Source organism: Gigantopelta aegis, chromosome 1 (assembly GCF_016097555.1).
Source record: "Gigantopelta aegis isolate Gae_Host chromosome 1, Gae_host_genome, whole genome shotgun sequence".
NCBI lineage: Eukaryota > Metazoa > Mollusca > Gastropoda > Neomphalida > Peltospiridae > Gigantopelta > Gigantopelta aegis.
This window is the reverse complement of record NC_054699.1, coordinates 37,081,085-37,101,956: the sequence shown is the minus strand read 5'-3', so window position 1 is coordinate 37,101,956 and position 20,872 is coordinate 37,081,085. Positions and strand designations below refer to the sequence as shown.

The 20,872-nt window shown below is 38.7% G+C and overlaps 2 protein-coding genes across 3 annotated transcripts in view; both read left to right on the top strand.

Moving 5' to 3' along the window:
* LOC121378801 (ankyrin repeat and MYND domain-containing protein 1-like) overlaps positions 1-7,202 on the top strand; it is a 68,842-nt gene extending 61,640 nt beyond the window's left edge. The window contains exon 17 of the mRNA XM_041507161.1: positions 3,215-7,202. Within this exon, the coding sequence (XP_041363095.1) occupies positions 3,215-3,373 (159 nt within the window). The 3' untranslated portion in view covers positions 3,374-7,202. The remainder of the gene's footprint in view (positions 1-3,214) is intronic.
* An 11,661-nt stretch (positions 7,203-18,863) lies between these two features.
* The window catches only part of LOC121374539 (cullin-4A-like), a 68,762-nt gene continuing 66,753 nt past the window's right edge, over positions 18,864-20,872 (top strand). The window contains exon 1 of one of the 2 annotated variants that reach the window (XM_041501647.1): positions 18,864-19,250. In XM_041501647.1, coding sequence (XP_041357581.1) covers positions 18,995-19,250 — 256 coding nt within the window. In that variant the 5' untranslated portion in view covers positions 18,864-18,994. The remainder of the gene's footprint in view (positions 19,251-20,872) is intronic. The other variant, XM_041501654.1, reaches the window with a different exon arrangement.

The following is a 20,872-nucleotide window of genomic DNA, read 5'->3' as shown; positions in this document are numbered from 1 at the left end:
GGGGGGGGGGGCAGTCTTCCTGCAGACTATAACTTAGGATGTACTGTCCTGGGGGGGGGGCAGTCTTCCTACAGACTATAACTTAGGATGTACTGTCCTGGGGGGGGGACAGTCTTCCTACAGACTATAACTTAGGATGTACTGTCCTGGGGGGGGGGGCAGTCTTCCTACAGACTATAACTTAGGATGTACTGTCCTGGGGGGGGAGGGGGCAGTCTTCCTGCAGACTATAACTTAGGATGTACTGTCCTGGGGGGGGGGCAGTCTTCCTGCAGACTAGTCTGTCCTGGATGGCAGACTATAACTCAGGATGTAGTGTCCTGGATGGCAGTCCTCCTGCAGACTATAACTTAGGATGTAGTGTCCTGGGTGGCAATCTTCCTACAGACTATAACTTAGGATGTACTGCCTGGGGGGGGGGGGGGGCAGTCTTCCTGCAGACTATAACTTAGGATGTACTGTCGGGGGAGGGGGGGGAGACAGTCTTCCTACAGACTATAACTTAGGATGTACTGTCCTGGATGGCAGTCTTCCTACAGCCTATAACTCAGGATGTAGTGTCATGGATGGCAGTCTTCCTACAGCCTATAACTCAGGATGTAGTGTCATGGATGGCAGTCTTCCTGCAGACTATAACTTAAGATGTACTGTTCTGGGGGGCAGTCTTCCTGCAGACTATAACTTAGGATGTACTGTTCTGGGGGGCAGTCTTCCTGCAGACTATAACTTAGGATGTACTGCCTGGGGGGGGGGGGGGGGCAGTCTTCCTGCAGACTATAACTTAGGATGTACTGTCCGGGGGGGGGGGGGACTATAACTTAGGATGTACTGTACTGGGGGGGGGGGGGGCAGTCTTCCTGCAGACTATAACTTAGGATGTACTGTCCTGGGGGGGGGGCAGTCTTCCTGCAGACTATAACTTAGGATGTACTGTCCTGGATGGCAGTCTTCCTACAGCCTATAACTCAGGATGTAGTGTCCTGGGTGGCAGTCCTCCTGCAGACTATAACTTAGGATGTAGTGTCCTGGGTGGCAATCTTCCTACAGACTATAACTTAGGATGTACTGCCTGGGGGGGGCAGTCTTCCTGCAGACTATAACTTAGGATGTACTGTCGGGGGGGGGGGGGGAGACAGTCTTCCTACAGACTATAACTTAGGATGTACTGTCCTGGATGGCAGTCTTCCTACAGCCTATAACTCAGGATGTAGTGTCATGGATGGCAGTCTTCCTGCAGACTATAACTTAGGATGTACTGTTCTGGGGGGCAGTCTTCCTGCAGACTATAACTTAGGATGTACTGTTCTGGGGGGCAGTCTTCCTGCAGACTATAACTTAGGATGTAGTGTCCTGGGTGGCAGTCTTCCTGCAGACTATAACTTAGGATGTACTGCCTGGGGGGGGCAGTCTTCCTGCAGACTATAACTTAGGATGTACTGTCCGGGGGGGGGGGGGGGGGGGGGCAGTCTTTCTGCAGACTATAACTTAGGATGTAGGGTCCTGGGTGGCAATCTTCCTACAGACTAACTTAGGATGTAGTGTCCTGGGGTGGCAGTCTTCCTGCAGACTATAACTTAGGATGTAGTGTCCTGGGTGGCAGTCTTCCTACAGCATATAACTTAGGATGTACTTCCTGGGGAGCAGTCTTCCTACAGACTATAACTTAGGATGTAGTGTCCTGGGTGGCAATCTTCCTACAGACTAACTTAGGGTGTAATGTCCTGGGGAGTGGCAGTCTTCCTACAGACTATAACTTAGGATCTAGTGTCCTGGGGAGCACTGGACAGTGAATCGTGGAAATAATCAAAATCTTGTCAATACCCTTTCGAATCTGTCTTGTGCAGAGATGATTTTGATCACGATAAACAGTTCTGTCATGCAGATGACTAATGAATTTAATACTATTGTATGTTTTACAAGTTGGTTTTCACTGAGCAGATGCTCAACTGCTTAACAAGATACCATTTAAATATTGTTTGCCTTTTTTAAAAAGAAACATTTGGGTAGAACCAGTAAACCTGGAGACACTGATCATGTAGAACAATTATTTGATGTTAAACGTGAATGCAGAGCCAGTGCCATGCTTCGACCATGTCCAAGTGACCTTTCATCTGTGAATACATTATATTGGTAACTCGATGAAAATTTGCACCAATTAAATGAATGACCCCTTAACAAAACTGTATTGCTTTTATGAAAAAAACCTTTTTGATTTCTCTTTAAACTGAAGGAAGTCTCTAAGATAGATGTATGCATATGGACCCATTGGGTTTTCTCTGGTCCCATCCAGTGCACCACGACTGGTATATCAAAGCTTATGATATGACCTACCTGTGGGAAAGTACATAAAAAAGATCCCCAGCTGACAATCGAAACAAATGTAGTGGGTTTCCTCTTAGATGATGTGTCAGAATTACCAAATACTTGATATCCAGAAGCTGATGATTAATAAATTGATGTGCTCTAGTGGTGTCATTAAACAAAACAATATTTGATGAAGAACGAAATCAGATCTGCCTGTCCAGATCATTACCATATGACCTTTCATCTGTGAATACATGTAGCAGTGTTTTCCCTAGCTTGTTTTAGCATGGTGCAGCACCATGCCTCAATAGTCTAGCACCATCTTGCCTTAATCAGCACCATGCTGCCCTGAGATTCAACAAGCCTTTTTCACTAATTAATTCTAAAATTGCCTTTAGAAAACACCCAGAAAGGTATTATTAATTAATAAAATATGCCTTTTATATCTTTTGCCATTCATGTATTAAAGCAAGCACATAAATTACATTAATGTTTATTTCAATTAATTTTTGTGTATTTTTAATGAAAAACAAGCACCCCAAAAATGGTGAAAATGCCCAAAAAGTGTTTGGTCTACCATGCCTTGCCAAATTTCTAGGGAAATCACTAATGTAGTACTACTGGGAACTGGGCGACATTTTGCAACAACTAAATGCCCATTAATAAAACTGTGTTGCTTTGATATTGTTTTATGTAAAAAAAATCAAACAAGTTGAGTTATGCTGTATGTGATGAAATTGTGTGCCAGCTGAATGACCCCTTAATAAAATTGTATTCTATTGCTGTGATATTGTTTTATGAAGGAAAACAACTTTGAGTTTGCTCTCATGAATCAACTTGTATTACACTGTGCATTTTTATTTAAACTTAAGACAGGTTAAAGAAACTGTGTGTTGTTGTCGTTTTACAGGTTCCGGTCCACGGGCTCAGTAAAAGTGCTACAGCAGGATCCTTTGCCGCATGTGGTCTTTACGACTCACGTGGCATTCTCATCACACAGGGCCGCCTGGGCTCGCAGGGCACTCCTCATGGTAGTGATGATTACATTGATAACTACAGTCGGGTGTGAGAATAGCATTGATCATTACAGCTGATTATGAAGTTAACATTGATAATTACAGCTCAGTGTGAAGATAATTACAGTTAAGTGTGAAGATATCATTGACAATTATCATTGAATGTGAAGACAACTACAGGTGGGTGAGAGGATAACATTGAAAACTGGACTCGAGCGTGAGGAGGTCATTCATTATTACACTCAAATTTTATCATAATGTTGATAACTACAGTTGAATGTGAAAATAACATTCATAATTAAAGTTGAATTGGAAGACATTGATTATAACTGTAGTTAAATGTGAGGGTAACATTGATAATTACAGTTGGGTATCAGAATAACATTGATCATTACATTTGAATGTGAAGATGACCTTGATAATTACAGTCACATATGGAGATAACAATGATAATTACAGTCAAGTATAAAGATAAATAAAGTCAAGTATAAAGATAACTGTGATATTACAATAAAATATAAAGATAACATTGATAATTACAATTAAATATAAAGATAACAGTGATAATTAAAGAAAACAATGAAGTTAACATTGTTAATTGCAGACAAATATGAAGATAACAGTGATAATTACACTCAACTATGAAGATAAAATTGATAATTACAGTTAATATGAAGATTGCTGATAATTAGTCAAATATGGTTTAAACAATATTTATTCTCAATTATAATGCTGGTTGGGGTTTGGCCAACAGGCAAAATGCCTATACCAAGGCCTCTCCCTAGTCAATTAGTCAAATATGAAGATAAGATTGATAATTGCAGTGAAAGATGAAGATAACATTGATAATTAGTCAAATGTAAAGATAACATTGATAATTACAGTCACTGAACTAATGTAAACTGCCTCTTTTATGGGAATGACTGGTCTGATGATTTGACTAATGTAGAACGAGAAGAAGAAGAAGACAGTCATATACATGTATGAAGATAACATTGATAGTTATAGTCAAATATCAAATATGAAGATAATATTAATAATTACTCAGATGTGAAGATAACATTAATACTTGCTGTCAATATGAAAATAACATTGATAATTACAGTTAGATATGAAGATAACTGATAATTAGTCAAATATGAACATAAAGTTGATAATTAGTCAAATATGAACATAATGTTGATAATTACAGTCAAATATGAAGATAACTGATAATTATAGCCAAATGTGAAGAAATTTGTTACATAAATACACACATAATCATTTTTGAAACAATATTGCATAATTGATTTATTAACAAGTTTAGCTTTATATTAATTCTTACTTGCAGTGCAATACAAAATTATTGTAAATTTGTCTGTGTTTCATGTGATATATCCTACACTATGCAGGCATTAAAATAAGTTGAGAATGGTCGTTCACGTTACCTGTAGGTTACCACATATCAAAAAGTCGAGAATGGTACTTCCTTCTCCACAGAATTTTATTTAAACAAAAACCACACCACCGAAATGTGGATAATTTGTATCATTCATTCACTATCTATGAATACCCAATCAGAAAACTTGTATGTTATCCTGTCAGTACATTGTATGGCTAACAGACAACTGTTACAATGAGCAGTTTAATGTTTTGTGTTTTTCAACTTGCCCACAGTTTAGAAACTATCATTTACCTGTTGAATAGTACGTACTGGAGAGGTGGACTTTATCAACAGTAATGAATTTTAGTGTGCACTTTTACACTATAATTATCAGTGTTGTTCATCTTCATAAATACGTTGGTGCCGCACCATGCTGACGACTTGACTTTAAAAAGCATGTCCACCATGCTCAATAATCTTGTATTTCCCTTCAAATGTCAACATTTCAAATATACAGTGAAACCTGCTCTAGCTGCTACCCATGTTAAGAGGCCACATTTGTATTCTCTCAAATCATCTAACATAGTATATACTGACTTGTATTAAGCAGCCACCTGTTTTAAAAGGCCACTTTATAGTACTCCCTTTGATAGTTGCTTAACACTGGTTTAACTGTACATTACATGCAAAGGCCAAGAAATCGTATCTATGGGTATGTCATTTCAATAATGTAATATGGTGGCCCCCTCCCCCAATTAAGCACCTCACCCCAGTTCTGGGCTCTGTGACAGTGGTACTAACATTCAGCCGTGGCACCAACCTGGTCATTTGGAGAACTCTCAGTTTTACATACCGGTATATAAACTGTATTTGTTTGGGTTTTTTATTTTATATTTATACTCTGAACCCTGTTGTTCATTTAGATCTGAATATAGACTGTTTACTGTAATCTGTGATATCCCATTTGTCAAAATTAAAGTGTCTTTTGGTACAAATATGTGTCAATAATTTTTTTTAAATATGGTGTCCTAACTAATAAAAATATTACACTATGTGTACTTCTTTAAAATGTATATAAATGTCTATTATATTTATACAGTTACTGAATATTTTTTCAAGATATTTGTCTTGATAACCATTTTGAACATAGTGGTGAAAGCCTTGCTTGCAATACTTTTATTAAGGTTTAATATTATATACATATATGAGATGTAATTGAAAAATTCTTCATCCAATTAGCAAAGGATTGTTTGCATGATATGATTATATGCACAACTGACAGATAACCACTCGGTACATAGCCAGTAAAGTAAGGCATCTTGCAAAAAAGAATTCAGAACATCTTGACAAAGTTACTGTCCATGACGAAGGTTTCACAGGAGGTGTGCTATATTCCATCAGAACCATGCACCTGTTTTCTTATTGGTGGTGACCATGATTGCACTGCATGACACTGGCTTTCAGCTTATTGATCACCAACCATATTCCCCAGATCTAGCACTGTCTAACTTCCATCTATTTTGTAACCTGAAAACAGAGTTAGCTGGCAGACATTACACAACTGATAATGATGTCATTTCCATTGTTGATGAGATTTTCGATCTGCAGGAAGAATGAAATCACAGGAATGATCCACACACTGCAGCACTTTGGAAGATGTGTGTGTACTTCAAGAATTGTTTAGTCACCCATCTTATATAATACACATAGATGATATAAGCTGTCATTTGTCAGATTTCCAAATACAAATTATAGTTGAATGTGCCGAATGTATTTCATGATTAAATTGCAATAAAAGCTCATTTGAAAACAAAACATGCAGATACATCAATTTTCTTGTATTTTGTTTGTCTAACTCAAACTTGAAATTGGCTACAGACATTGTGATGATATTTTTCAACTTGCTGATAATTCGTTTGACTCCCAAGTTAAATCACGTATCTGTGTACAATGAAACCTCTCATAGAGCGGACGCCCACAAAATGAAGTAGTCTAAAAAGTCCACTTTTAAGGGGTATCGAGTTTTGTGAGCATCTGTTCTATACTGATATTTAAAAAGGGACTGTGGAAAAACGTCCAGTTTTGGGGGGATTTCAGTTTACAGAGGGTCCGGTTTTGGAGGGATTTCAGTTTACAGAGGTTCCGGTTTTGGGGGGATTTCAGTTTACAGAGGGTCCGGTTTTGAGGTGTTTCACTGTATTTATAACATGAATCGATCAAGTGAATGAATTTACAAAGGTGCTGAATATATCAGTAGTAAGAGTAATTGTATATACGGTAGATATTACAAAATATATTTCTCAAGTTTTTCAAGTGTGCTTTACTGCAGTGAATAAGTTGCCAAGTACATACATGTAGTATTACCTGTAAGTGAAGACTTATATACAAGTATATAATGCCTCATCTATGTTCTATTTGTCATATACCATTTGTCATATACCACATGTACATATTGGCTGTGAAATTTGACTATGAAATGTGTAACAAAAGAAATGTTAGTATTAAAATTCATGTTTTTATATTAATTTGTGTGAGTTTTTAATTTTCTATAGAACACCTGCCAACGAGCAGTCACATGGTAACATTATAATAGAAAGAAATGTTTTATTTAATGACACACTCAACACATTTTATTTACGGTTATATGGTGTCAGACATATGGTTATGGACCACACAGATATTGAGAGAGGAAACCCACTATTGCCACTTCATGGGCTACTCTTTTCGATTAGTAGCAAGGGATTTTTTATATGCACCATCCCACAGACAGGATAGCACATACCACGGCCTTTGATGTACGAGTCGTGGTGCACTGGCTCACTATAATAGATACCATTTTAATGATTATGGTGGTGTAGTTGAGCCATCAGACATAAGGCTTGTAGGTATTGGGTTCGTCTTCTGGTACCGGCCCCCACCCAGAGAGAGTTTTAACAACTCAATGGGTAAGGCCACTACATTAACTACTGACCCTCTGTCTTGGACAGACAGTCCACATAGCTGAAATGTGTGCCCAGGACAGTTCGTTTGAACCTTAAAGGGACATTCCTGAGTTTGCTGCAATTGTTAAGACATTATCGACTAACAGAGACTTTTTAACGATTGTAATTACATATCAAATATATTTTTCTGTCTAAAATATTAGTGGGTGTATATTAAACGTGTTTCTGATCGTTCTAATATTTGTACTAGGTTAAATTTCATTTTATTTCCTAAATAAAAAAAATTCATACGTACAAAATTATTTGTAAACAAAATCCAGTTTGGGCTTCTTACAAACATTAAGACGACCAGAAACACATTGAATATACACACTGATATTTTAAACAAGAAAATATATTTAATGTAAGTTTAATTGTAGAAATATTTTATTAGTCGGAAACATCTTGCAATGCAGCAAACTCAGGAATGTCCCTTTAACAATCTAATTAAATTTAGCTCCACTATTACATGTGGATCTAACACCAGCCAGTTGGAGCTCATGTCCACCAATCAAAACCTTACTTGCAGAATCCTGCCAGTGATTTAAAACTAACAACACTGCGTAGTCCCCAATGTCCAGGTAACATTTCGTCTGTAAATAATAATTTAAATATTGACCAATCACACCGCCTTTTATAATGTTATTTGGGAGCATACAAATTCTAAAAATATCGGGCGAGTCTATTTTAGTGGCGGCAGTACAGCGAACCCCCCCCCCCCCCCTTACAAAAATGGGAGCCAGTACGCCTATGGGCCTATGTCATATATACAGGAGCAGGATGTAATCTCCCCTATGAAACAATTGGGAGCCCGTACAGCAATGTTGATTGTAAATTCTACGTCTAATGTCGAAAATATGAAGACTTATAGACTGGATGCGGCTCGTGCAATTCAAAATACATTAGTTTTCATGAGAGCACCAAGAATGGATGTGTGCGTCTGAAAAAAACACATACAGCCAGCCGCAATGAAATATCGTATATGGTGTTTGTAGGTACCAACTTCCAGTGTGCGGCTCTTGGAGTGTGGGTTGAGTAATAATTAAGGGAATAAATATTTAACAACACCCAGCATGAATATACATCGGCTATTGAGTGTCCAACTATGGTAAATTGTAATTAAGTGAATGAAGCTAACCTGGGGAGCTAGGAAAATTGCATCATCTTTATTTTATTTTTTTATTACCCCAGCATTTTAAACATAATTTACAAATGATCGATGTGAAGATATTAATTTATTATAGGCATATCGGTGGTAATATTAAAGTCAGCAGATTTACAGCCGGTATGTGCTGGGATCAAATCTCATCTGAGAACTGGAATTTTAAAATCCCGGTATCATCTACATCCAAAGTGAATGCATTGCCAGTATCATTATAAAGGTGTGCACATTAATTCATTTGTTTATGACGGGCGAGACGTAACCCAGTGGTGAAGTGTTCGCTTGATGCGCGGTCGGTTTGGGATCGATCCCCTTCAGTGGGCCCATTGGGCTATTTCTCGCTTCAGCCAGTGCACCACGACTGGTACATCAAAGGCTGTGGTATGTGCTATCCTGCCTATGGGATGGTGCATTTAAAAGATCCCTTGCTGCTAATTCGGAAAGAGTAGCTCATGATGTGGCGACAGTGGGTTTCCTCTTTCAATATCTGTGTGGTCCTCAACCGTATGTTTGACGCCATATAACCATAAATAAAATGTGTCAAGTGCATCGTTAAACTATTTCATTCATTCATTCATTTACCGGCCTCGGTGGTGTTATGTTAGGGTTCGGATCCCAGTCGAGGCATGGGATTTTTAATCCAGATACCGACTCCAAACCCTGAGTGAGTGCCCCGCAAGGCTCAATGAGTAGGTGTAAACCACTTGCACCGACCAGTGATCCATAATTGGTTCAACAAAGGCTATGGTTTGTGCTATCCTGCCTGTGGGAAGCGCAAATAAAAGATCCCTTGCTGCTAATCTGTGTGGTCCTTAACCATAATATGTCTGACACCATATAACCGTAAATAAAATGTGTTGAGTGCGTCGTTAAATAAAACATTTCTTTCTTTCTTTTTTCATTCATTCATTCATTCATTCGTTTATAGATATCTATAGGCTTTTATCTAATTAAGGTTCAGGCACGCTGTTCTGGGAACACACCTCATCTATCTGAATTGTCCATCTGTCCAGGACAATGGGTTAGTGAGAGAGATGTCAGCATAGTGACCTTACACCTACAGAATGAGTTGTTGCACCCCCAAAAAGAAGACTGCCACTCCCAAACTAGTTTACTAAATCAAAACTAGCACAGACAGATCTCATTGGAATAAATATACCTGTGATGACATACAATCATGAATCTCTGTCAAAACAGTGATGATATCAGGTGTTCGCGAAAGATGAGCATATCCTGCCTCACCGGTGGCACCCGCCATGAGTACTGTCACAACAGCTTGGAAGTCCATCACTTCATCTAAAACGATGAGAAAATAAATGTGCAAGAGTTTTGCCAAAGAAATGAAAACGTATGCACAAGTTTAAAATATGAAATAGCATCAGCTCTGGTTTGGAGCCTATACCGAGAGGCGAACCCAGTACTTAAAAGCGTTTGCTACACCACTACACCACTATACCACTAAGGCTGGTAGGCGAGTACTTCACTGGTATCTATTGACAAGCACTCGGGGGGGGATCCAACATATTTAAAAAGGGGCAATTATACGTACATTGTATATACAGTATTCAGGTATGGGTGTATTGATAACAAAGATATGCTCTGGAAAAGTAAAGTTTACGGACGGACGGACGGACAACGCCAAACCACAATACCTCCCGTCAAGGACGGTCATGTAAAAAGGTTACCTACAATATTCAAAAGTGCATTAACTATATGCTACAAGTAATATGGCAGAACACGTGTTAATTAGTACACAACTCGTTGTTTAAAAACTATTAAACTCGCTTTCGCTCGTTAGATACATTTTAAAACAACTCGCTGTGACATAAATAGTATCTAACAGCCACTCGTGTATTATTCTCTATATGATTTGTTATGGGAAAATGTAGTGAGTTTCCTTTAAAATTTCGTGTCATAAATTACCAAATGATTGACATCAATGTGTACTAGTGGAGAAAAACGCAATTTCAACTTCTTAACTGCAAGATTTTGCGGCTCGTGGACTGACGTAATTTAGTTAAAGGGACATTCCTGAGTTTGCTGCAATTTTTAAGATGTTATCGACTAACAGACTTTTTAACGATTGTAATTACATATCAAATATATTTTTCTACATAAAACATTACTGGCTGTATATTAAACGTGTTTCTGACCGTTCTAATATTTGTACTAGGCTAAATTTCATTTTATTTTCTAAAAACTACCTTTTCGTACGTACGAAATTATTTGAAGACAAAATCCAGTTTGGGCTTCTTACAAATATTAAGACGACCAGAAACACATTGATTATACGGATACTGATATTCTAAACAAGAAAATATATTTAATGTGTAAGTTTAATCGTAGACATTTTTTATTAGTCGGAAACATTTTACAATGCAGCAAACTCAGGAATGTCCCTTTAATAGAATGCAGTGACCAGGCCCGTACGTGGGGGGGGGGGGGGGGGGTACGCACCCCACCCCCAAATTACTAAAGGTCCACTTTTCTCTATTAAATTTAAATAACGTTACGTAATCGTTGTTGTTTTGATGGATAGCGCAATTTGCCATTGATAACGTCTTGCATAAATAGTAAAAATACCATCATGTCACAAAATCTTTAATACAACATTGCATGGTTACCACCTGCATTTGAGGTGCTGTCTGCTCTGTTTACAACTAAATAAATATGACAATTATACTAAGTCCTCCCAGCTTGAATACCTCAACCAATTTCATTTTAGATATTGATTCTTCAATATCCAATATTACACAAGTATAATTGATGTATTGATGAAATAAATACTTACTAAATTTGTGATACTATGATCAGTGGAGGATTATAATGGGGGCAAATGGTTCATATGCCCTTGGCATGACATTATCACTGTCCCAAAAGGTTGAGGGATACAATTTCGTCAGTAAAACATTGTATATGCAGTTTGCTTTGTTTGTTATATAACACCTAGATATCTTAATAAAGCCCAAAATAGTATTTGCCCATGATCTCGAAAGTATGTTGCGTTTACTCAACCATTAAGTCTGTAGTCTATGGTCAAAAGAAAATACCAAACCCAATGAGGAATTTTTAGTAAGCAAATAAATTTGATTCCAGCACCGGTGAACAATGTGAATGTATTGAGAAGGCGAAATTTTGATATTTCCTAGTTACTATATCTGGAATATTTTTTAATATTTTAGCATTTAGAATAGAATATCCTAATCGCTTTCCTGCATTGAAGTAACGCTCTTTGTAAAGGGTACACAGCGCTCGCGTATTTAGGTCAAAATTCAAATACTTATCGTGACGTTGTTTCTCGAATTAGGTGCCCGCTATTTTGTCAGCCATAAAGCCAAATAACGTAATGATATTTAACGCGAATAGCTAGCGTAGTTGAATAAATGCGATATTTAGAATGTCGCATAAGAAACAACAGCAGGATCGTCTATTCTAAATGCTTAGTTTTAAAGGCATACTGTCACGGATTTAAGGACCTTATTTCTCTAAAAATGGATAATAAATTAAAAATTACATTAATTGTTGGAAACCAAATCTAGCTATTGCATCACCTTAACTGAACCATGATGCAGTAAAATTCATGTCAACCCTCTCGGCAATTTTATTTTTTTAATTATGGACCATTGCTATAATTCAATTATTTTTACAAAATATCATTAATAAATGGAGTATGGTTGTTGTGAAGATGGTTGAATAAAGTACATTTAGGGACAAAACAAATTATTTTTGTTCAGGTAATACTTTGTTAGACCATTAAATAGGTCAGTGGTCTGTGACAAGATGCCTTTAAAAATATTCCAGATATAGTAACTTTAATATGTACACATACTAAAAACTAACTATCTTTAACTGGCGTAATAGTTTATTCTCATTATTATTATTTACCTTATTTTGTCAGAAATTATCACGAAATAGAATCTACACTACATTATGGGTCGCACAGAGCAAAATGCCCGGAAACGCAAAGCAGCTGCGAAACTGTGCAAGTCCTTAGATCAGTGGATGGTCAAGAAAAAGTGTAGTGCAGCTACTGAACAAGAGTCAGCGAAGGATGAGACGGGTGGTGGCGAACCGGGCTGTTCCAAGGAGAAGGAAGTAGCCGAGACCCCTCCAAAACATAAGACTACTCATTTCGTAAATGACATAGGAAAAATTATAAATGCTACTCTAAGCCACGAGGAGTTGACACAAGCACTTGAAAAACTTGATGTTGAACACAAATACTATCTGTTGACTAGCCATTTCAGGCCATCTGAAGATTACATTTTCCCTTCGCGGTTTCTTCACCACTGTCAGCGCCAGTTCAAAATGATATACTTGCGGAATTATAAATGGATGGTCTATAGTCCTTCACTGGATGCTGCCTTCTGCATTCATTGTGCACTGATGGTCCCCACAAGTGAAAAAAAATGGGTGGGAGCATTTGTTAATACACCCTTTACCATGTTCTACAAACTAAACGAGAAGGCGAAGGTACATGAACGAACTGGTTATCATGTGAATGCAATGCTTGCATCAGCAGCATTGCGCGACTCTGTTGTAAACCCACAGCATAAGATAGACATTCGTTTTGACGATGAAAAAAAGAAAAACATTGAAAGAAATCGACATATCATTATCTTGAGGACAGTTGCTGAAGCTATCTTATTCTGTGGAAGACAGTGTATTGCTCTTAGAGGAGATAATGAAAGAGTTAGAAAATGACACTGCTGCGACTGACCTCACACAGTGCAGTGGTAATCCAGGGACTTTTCTGGCAGCCCTACAGATGATTGCCAATCATGACAATGTTCTTGGACATCACCTTGCTGGTATTGGTCTCGCAAATAAGAATTCTAAATATACTTCACCTAGAATTCAGAACGATATAATCACAATCATTGGCTATGATGTAATCCGTAGTGATTTGATTGAGGAAATCAAAGCTGCTCGATGGTTTAGCATACTTGCTGACGAGGTAACTAGCAGCAACAAAGAAGAGCTGGCCCTATGTTTCCGTTTTGTTGACACAAATAACAATACTAGGGAGGAATTTCTGTAATTCCTTAATTTGTCAAGGATTATCGCTGCAGTCATCGCCGGTACCATTTTGGACTTTTTAAAGATGACAGGACTTGATGCTACTAACATTCGTGGACAAGGCTATGATGGGGCTGCAAACATGTCTAGTGATAATGTTGATGTTCAGCGACTGATAAAATAACATTCACCAAAAGCTGTATACGTTCATTGTAGTGGACATTGCCTAAACTTGGTAATAGCACATTCATGCTCCCTGCCCTGTATAAGAAATACAATTGATAAGCTAAAGACATGCTGTTGGTTCTTCCTGGCAAGCCCAAAGCAAGAAGGTTTTCTGCAGTCGATAATTAGAAAGGCTTTGCCAGAGGAAACAAAACATCGGAAAGGACTTCTTGACTTGTGCAAAACACGATGGGCTGCCAGACACCAGGCGTATACTCATTTCTATCAGGCATACATATACATCATTACAGCGTTGGAGAATATTGTACATGGTGCAAATGTAGATGCATGTGGCCTAGATTTTAGGGAAGCCAAGTGGGATCCAAAGTGTCGCAGTGATGCAGCATCTCTATTGGCGAGTCTCACTTCATTCGACTTCATTGTGACGTTTCTTACGATCTATCACTTCTTGTCACACCTCAGTGGCATAACAGTTAAATTGCAAGGGCGGTCTGTTGATATCATCAAGGCCTACCATGAGATCTCAACCGTAAAAGCAGTCTACAAAGCGATATGTGATGACGTAGAGGTGGAGTTTTCAAGATCGTATAAGCAAGCTGTTATAATAGCTAGTTGGTCGACAGACTATGCGTAGTAACGTGCCTGCAGCTACACCTGATGAGCATTATCGGCGAAATGTTGCAATTCCATTCCTTAGCCACATCCAATCTGAGCTTGACTCACAGTTCTCCGATTTATCGGTGCTTTCATCAAAGCTACTGGAATTAGTCCCATCAGTGCTCTGTGATGACGATGTACCATCACTTGAAGAGGTAGTTGATGTATACGCCGACGATATGCACTCACTTGAAGTGTTCCCGCAAGAATTATTTAGATGGAAACAAAGATTTCTACCATTATCCCCTGACCAACGTCCATCCACGGCAGCAGCAGCGATGAAAGAGTGTGATGATGACCTGTTTCCTAATATCTCTGTGCTCCTGAGATTGTGCTGCACTATTCCTGCTACAAGTTGCGAATGTGAACGAAGTGCAAGTGCTTTACGAAGGCTAAACACCTGTCTACGAGCAAGCATGATGCAAGAACGACTTTCAGCTCTCGCGTTAATGCATATCCACTATGACAAGGATATCGACATCGGTAGATTGGTGGACATATTCGCTTCAAAACAGCCAAGGCGTCTCGAATTTGGAACACTATTAAAAGTTTATTTCTACCTCCCTTGTTTATTCAAGTATCCCCGAGTAAACTTAATCTTTTCTTCAGATAAGTACTGCTGGATGGGTCGCTGCCTTTAAAATGTGAAGCCACATAAATAAATAATCACTAGTAATCCATCACTACACTACTCACATTTCAATGATAGTGTTCAGCATGTAACACGCGTGAAATAAACATAAATTGTTCAGTTTCGGTTTTGTGTGTGTTTATATATATATATATATATATATATATATATATATATATATATATATATATATATATATATGTGTGTGTCTGCCTGCCTGCGCGCGCGCGTGTGTGTGTGTGTGTGCGTGCGCGTGTGTGTGTGATTTCTGGAATATCTTTACTTATTGCGATTTAGTCTGAAAGAAATTTGAGTCTTAGCCCACGGTCGTTGTTGGTCCCATCACGAGCAATTCGCACCCACCCATTAAAAATCCTGCGTACGGGCCTGCAATGGGAAGCAATCAAAGATAAATTGAGGGGTTTATCCATAAGGTGAATAAAGGAGTGATTTTTAACAAAACGTGTTCAGTTTATGCTTTGAACAACATTGCTATGTAATAAACGTCGTCAGTTTATGTTTTGAAACTTCGTTTTCTTCTTTTTATGATGAATTTCACGCATTCCTGTTCAGTATTAGCTCTCATGGTAAAACTATTTCATATGTGTCTGTATATACCAGCCCCCTGTCCATAACGCCCACTCAGGAACCTGGTAAAATATTTATATACCAGACCCCTGACCATAACACCCACTCAAGGGACCTGGCAAAATATTTATATAATAGCCCAATGACCATAACGCATACTCAAGGGACGTCGCAAAATGTTTGTTTTAACACACACACACACACACACACGCGCGCACACACACACACCCGTATAATTTTCTGTACTGAGAGTCTGTTGTTCGAATCCCTTAAGTGGAAGTTGATTTTTATTTGTTAATTTGGAGCCGACGTAGGGACACATATACACACACAGAGAGAGAGAGAGAGAGAGAGAGAGAGAGAGAGAGAGAGAGAGAGAGAGAGAGAGAGAGAGAGAGAGAGAGAGAGAGAGAGAGAGAAAGTAGTATACATATAATACATATAATATTAAATACGTATCTAATACGTATCTATTAATTTTAAGGACACCCGACATATTCATTTACATACATGTTTATATACTACTCAAAACAGATTACGGCTCAAAGAAGATTTCAAGTGTGTCAATTATTTATATATTCTACTTTGGCAACAAAGCATTAATTCTAGTAAAAACAAATAGCTAAAAAACATGGGGTGTGTGCGAGGTAGGGATTATTTTTTGAGGGGATGTCAGCTTGAAACACTAAGCGAGGTGTAGGCCTAAACAAAGTGATTACTTTGCACGAACATGTCCGCACACTGTGACCTCGTTTAAATGGATTGCACGTGCAGTCTATGTATAGTCCTTGCATAGATTTGGCATAGAAGTCTATATCATTCAGATGTTTTATTCGTCTTAAATCGGACCATGTCTAGATGTCAATTAAACGTTGTTGATAGAGGGATTCAATATGAATGAATTCAATATCGTATTTCGCAGGGGAACGTGGCACTGAGAACAGGCTGTAGGCAGGTTGTTATTGGTAGAATGCGGCAACGCTTCCAAATAACCGTGCAGTTCCATTCAAAATCGCCATCGTTCTGGTAAACAGAAATCAACATCATGTCGTGAAGAACGGTATTTTGTAAACATGGCATTACGTCAAAGGAATTTTGCTACCAAACTCAATCCTTAGTGTTGTAACAGGTTCACAGGTCTCTTACCAGACAATCGGGAATCGTCTACGAGCCAACATTCGATCTCACCGCCATGCAGTTCTCCCCATCGTTGAGCAACACGTCGAGACTGGTGTAGACGACACAGAACATGAACACTTGATGGATGGCGGAGGGTACTATCCACAGATGAGTCTAGGTTTGTCCTACAATTCAACGACGCCAATCTGTCTATCGTCAACCAGATACGAGATTTGCAGATGCCAATATTAATGTCAAACAGTGTCACAGATATGGCGACTATACATTGATGCATGGTGTGGGTGGAACTTCTGTGCACTACTTAACTCTTCTGTACATCATCCATGGAATTAAACTTGACGGGTATCAGGTATAAGGGCTAGTTCTGCAGCCTTAGTTTGGTATTTCGGTTCTGGTGCTCTTTTACAAGACGACAGTACCAGACACCACCGTATCAGGGTTGTAACAGATTTTCTCACATAAAACGGTGTCCAGCGTAGAGATTGGCCAGCTTTCTCACTAGCAACAGACTGTCACATATTGAACTGGGACGAGTTGAGCAGATGGTTTAGAAAAAATAGACAACTTGTCTGGGAATATTAAAACATTGGGACATGTAATATACCCCAGTAGACTGAGTAGTTCTTTCGACATCTGATCGACAGCGACGCCGTGTTGACTGTCTATAGATGGTTTTACTCGTTATTTAAATAGTGGTGTTGTGTGGGACTTGGAATATAAACCCCTGGCTATTCATAATAAATTATTAAGAGTTCCTTCCTGCCACGGAACCGCCCACTGGCGAGGTCAGAAGCCGAATCCGTGGTAGGCGTGCCTGAACCTTTTTGGATAGGGGCACGTAAATAGAGTTCCCATTCCCATTAAGAGTTCTAGAAGTTAACATCCTTACGTGTCTCCGGCGATGATTTGCATGCTCTTGGTACGCAGAATTGACCAAACATTATTGCTATTGATTTTGTATTCATCGCACTTGCGTAGGAAGCACTTTGTAGCAGCAACGGTGGTTTTTATATATTTATACATGTGTGTGTGCCCCCTCCTCCCCCCACTTTTTGGCACCTTTCTACGCCCATGCATCAACATACCGTATAGTATATTTGATAGACATTAAGTTCTATGAACCTTAACTTTTGTTGAGTAGTATAAATAGGGGACCAGACAACTCGGCCCGGGGGACAACTCGGCCCAGACAACTCTGCCCCGACACCAATTACCAAAAGAACATAGAAATAAAACGTCCAGCAAAAGATAAAAGTCAGTGCGCAAGAGGGGCGTAGAGCTTTCCACAGGCCGACAGGAATCTAGAAGTGGACACGTCACCATCTGTGTAGCGTCCCCACAGTTCGAAAATTTCCCCCTGTAGATTCCTAAAGGCCTTCCTCTGTCGCCGTCGCATCTTCCTCTCCGAGACAAACCGGCATAACAAATATAAACATAAGTTTAAAGATCCACATATTCGCATAGTCACGTGTCTCAAAGTCTGCTACAAATTCAAGAAATGTATTTTAAATGTTTAATCCCCTAAAATATAAATACCTGTCTCAAAATCGTTTCGGGACGTTTAGGTTAAGGTGGGACGAATTCTATACTAACAAAAACACATTCTTTTATTTCAGTGAGAATACTTTAATTTAAAAAACAACACTTGTCCAACAAGTTGTCTCTGGACTCCGGGCCGTGTTGTCTCGCGGTGGGCCGGGTTGTCTCAGAACTATGGGCCGAGTTGTCTCGACGTGGGCCGAGTTGTCTGGGCCGAGTTGTCCTCCGGGCCGAGTTGTCTGGCATTCGTATAAATATACTTGGGGAAACATTTGTTATTAGAGTTATTTCCCCTGTTCTCGCGAATTCAGCCATCTTTGTTGAAGTTCAGCTGGAAAAATCTAAACATTGCGTGGAAGTGACTTTTCATATATAGTTTTGGCCAGGTATTGGCCAGAATCGTAATGCATGCCTCTCTCAAGCACCAACAAGCGTGCTTTAACGGATCAAAATAAAGGAGACGACACGCCAAATCATAAACGCCGAAAAAACTGTGATACCCCCTCTCGGAACAAGAACTGGCAATCAACAATGACAGACTCCCAAAGAAAGCCAAATTTCTCCGCTCTGACTACGTCCAGTAATGGAATCAACAGACATGCATCACCCCTGGCTAACAGTAAGCCAGGATCTGCCAAAAAACTTGTGATAAAGAACTTCAAAGGTGTGGACATGCGTTACGTGTATATCATAATATTGTCATTATTAATTTTCCTGCAATCCACAATAACTCTGTGTCCTCTAGCCCTATCCAGGGAAAGACTTCCGAACGTTCCAGCACGAATGCTAATGTACTATCACTAACCCTAAGCTTGAATGAACTGCATGCTGGAACATTTGGAAGTCTTGCTGCCAAGGGCAAATTTTATACCAAGTTGCTACAACATTAAATATTTGGTTAAAAAAACCTTTTTAAATTAGCCACATTTTAACAATTTTTAAGGAAATGCTCTACATCTACTGAAAGTTGGCCCAAAAAATATGTTCCAATGTGAGCCTTTAAACTAAATTTTAACAACAAACTTTCATAAAAATAGTCTAAAATTCCATTTAAAAAGTCTTCATTCCCCTCCCTTGAGTCCAGACCATATTAGGGCTGGCCATATTCTAAAAGTTTTAATTGCCCGCCGGGCCAGTAACTCTCAAATTTCACTTGCCCATAAAAATTTTTTTTAACTCGTCCTAAAAGTTAAACGTAAGCAATTACGGAAAAAGTATACTGCTCTATTTTTCCAGATGAATTTTATTTGTAGATTGCAGGACATTGCATTTCAGGACATTACATTTTCAAAATTTTCAGGGAGGAGTATACCCTCGGTTTTCCTTAGAAATTCTGGTGTTTGGTGCTCTCGATGCGAATCCAACACACAGACTCCGTCGGGGACTGCTTAGATCCCGTTATATATTTCCCCGCACGCGGGCCTACTTACTGTTATTTAACATTTAGTCAGTTAAATGTTAATTGCAATACATTAATTTAATTGGGAAACAAATGCAAAAATTTGCAGATGGACTACCTAAGTTCGTAATATGAAATGCTACTGAACTGGTGAAAAAACGACTGTGCAGTGGGAATTCCTTAACCTTGTTTTATGTCACACATGTGTTGCGTGAGCTCACATAGATAAAGCAAAAACTAACTTTACAAGAGTCTACTTATCCATTTTAGTAATATGCCAGATCGTAATGTGTGAAACATTTTTGGCAATTTAATTCACGGATACCGACATAAAATACCATGATTTGCGAATAAAGGCCTGATTTCTTAAATGCCTTCAAAAAGGAGGGGCGTTTATTCAAAGACATGTGCTTACTTCCGATCACATACCGATGTTCGAGATTAAAAGTTTTGGGCAGTATCCCAGTTGGATACTAACAATTCAAAATCTGGTATCAGTGTTTCTGCCAGAAAGACATTTTTGGGTATGGCGCTGTGAAATTGAATGCAACCACAGTCAACAGGGGGTATGGGGGGGCCTCCCCCAGAAAGAATATGGGTTAAATTTAGGGTTAGGGTTAAGAAAATCATACATTAATGATAAGAGTAATTAATTTATAAAAAAGTTAACTTAAAAAAAAAAAATCTGCCAAAATATTTGGGTATGGCACCATACCCGTTTTACCCTCTGGCAGAAACCCTGGGTATCCCACCTGAGAACTTAGTATCCCACTTAAATGAAATTCATAAATAACATCATAACAAACTTGGATGACACTGTTCTCGGTCCCAGTTTTCAGCAAACAGTAAAAATGCAGGATTAAAAAAACCAAGAACCTTATATGGTA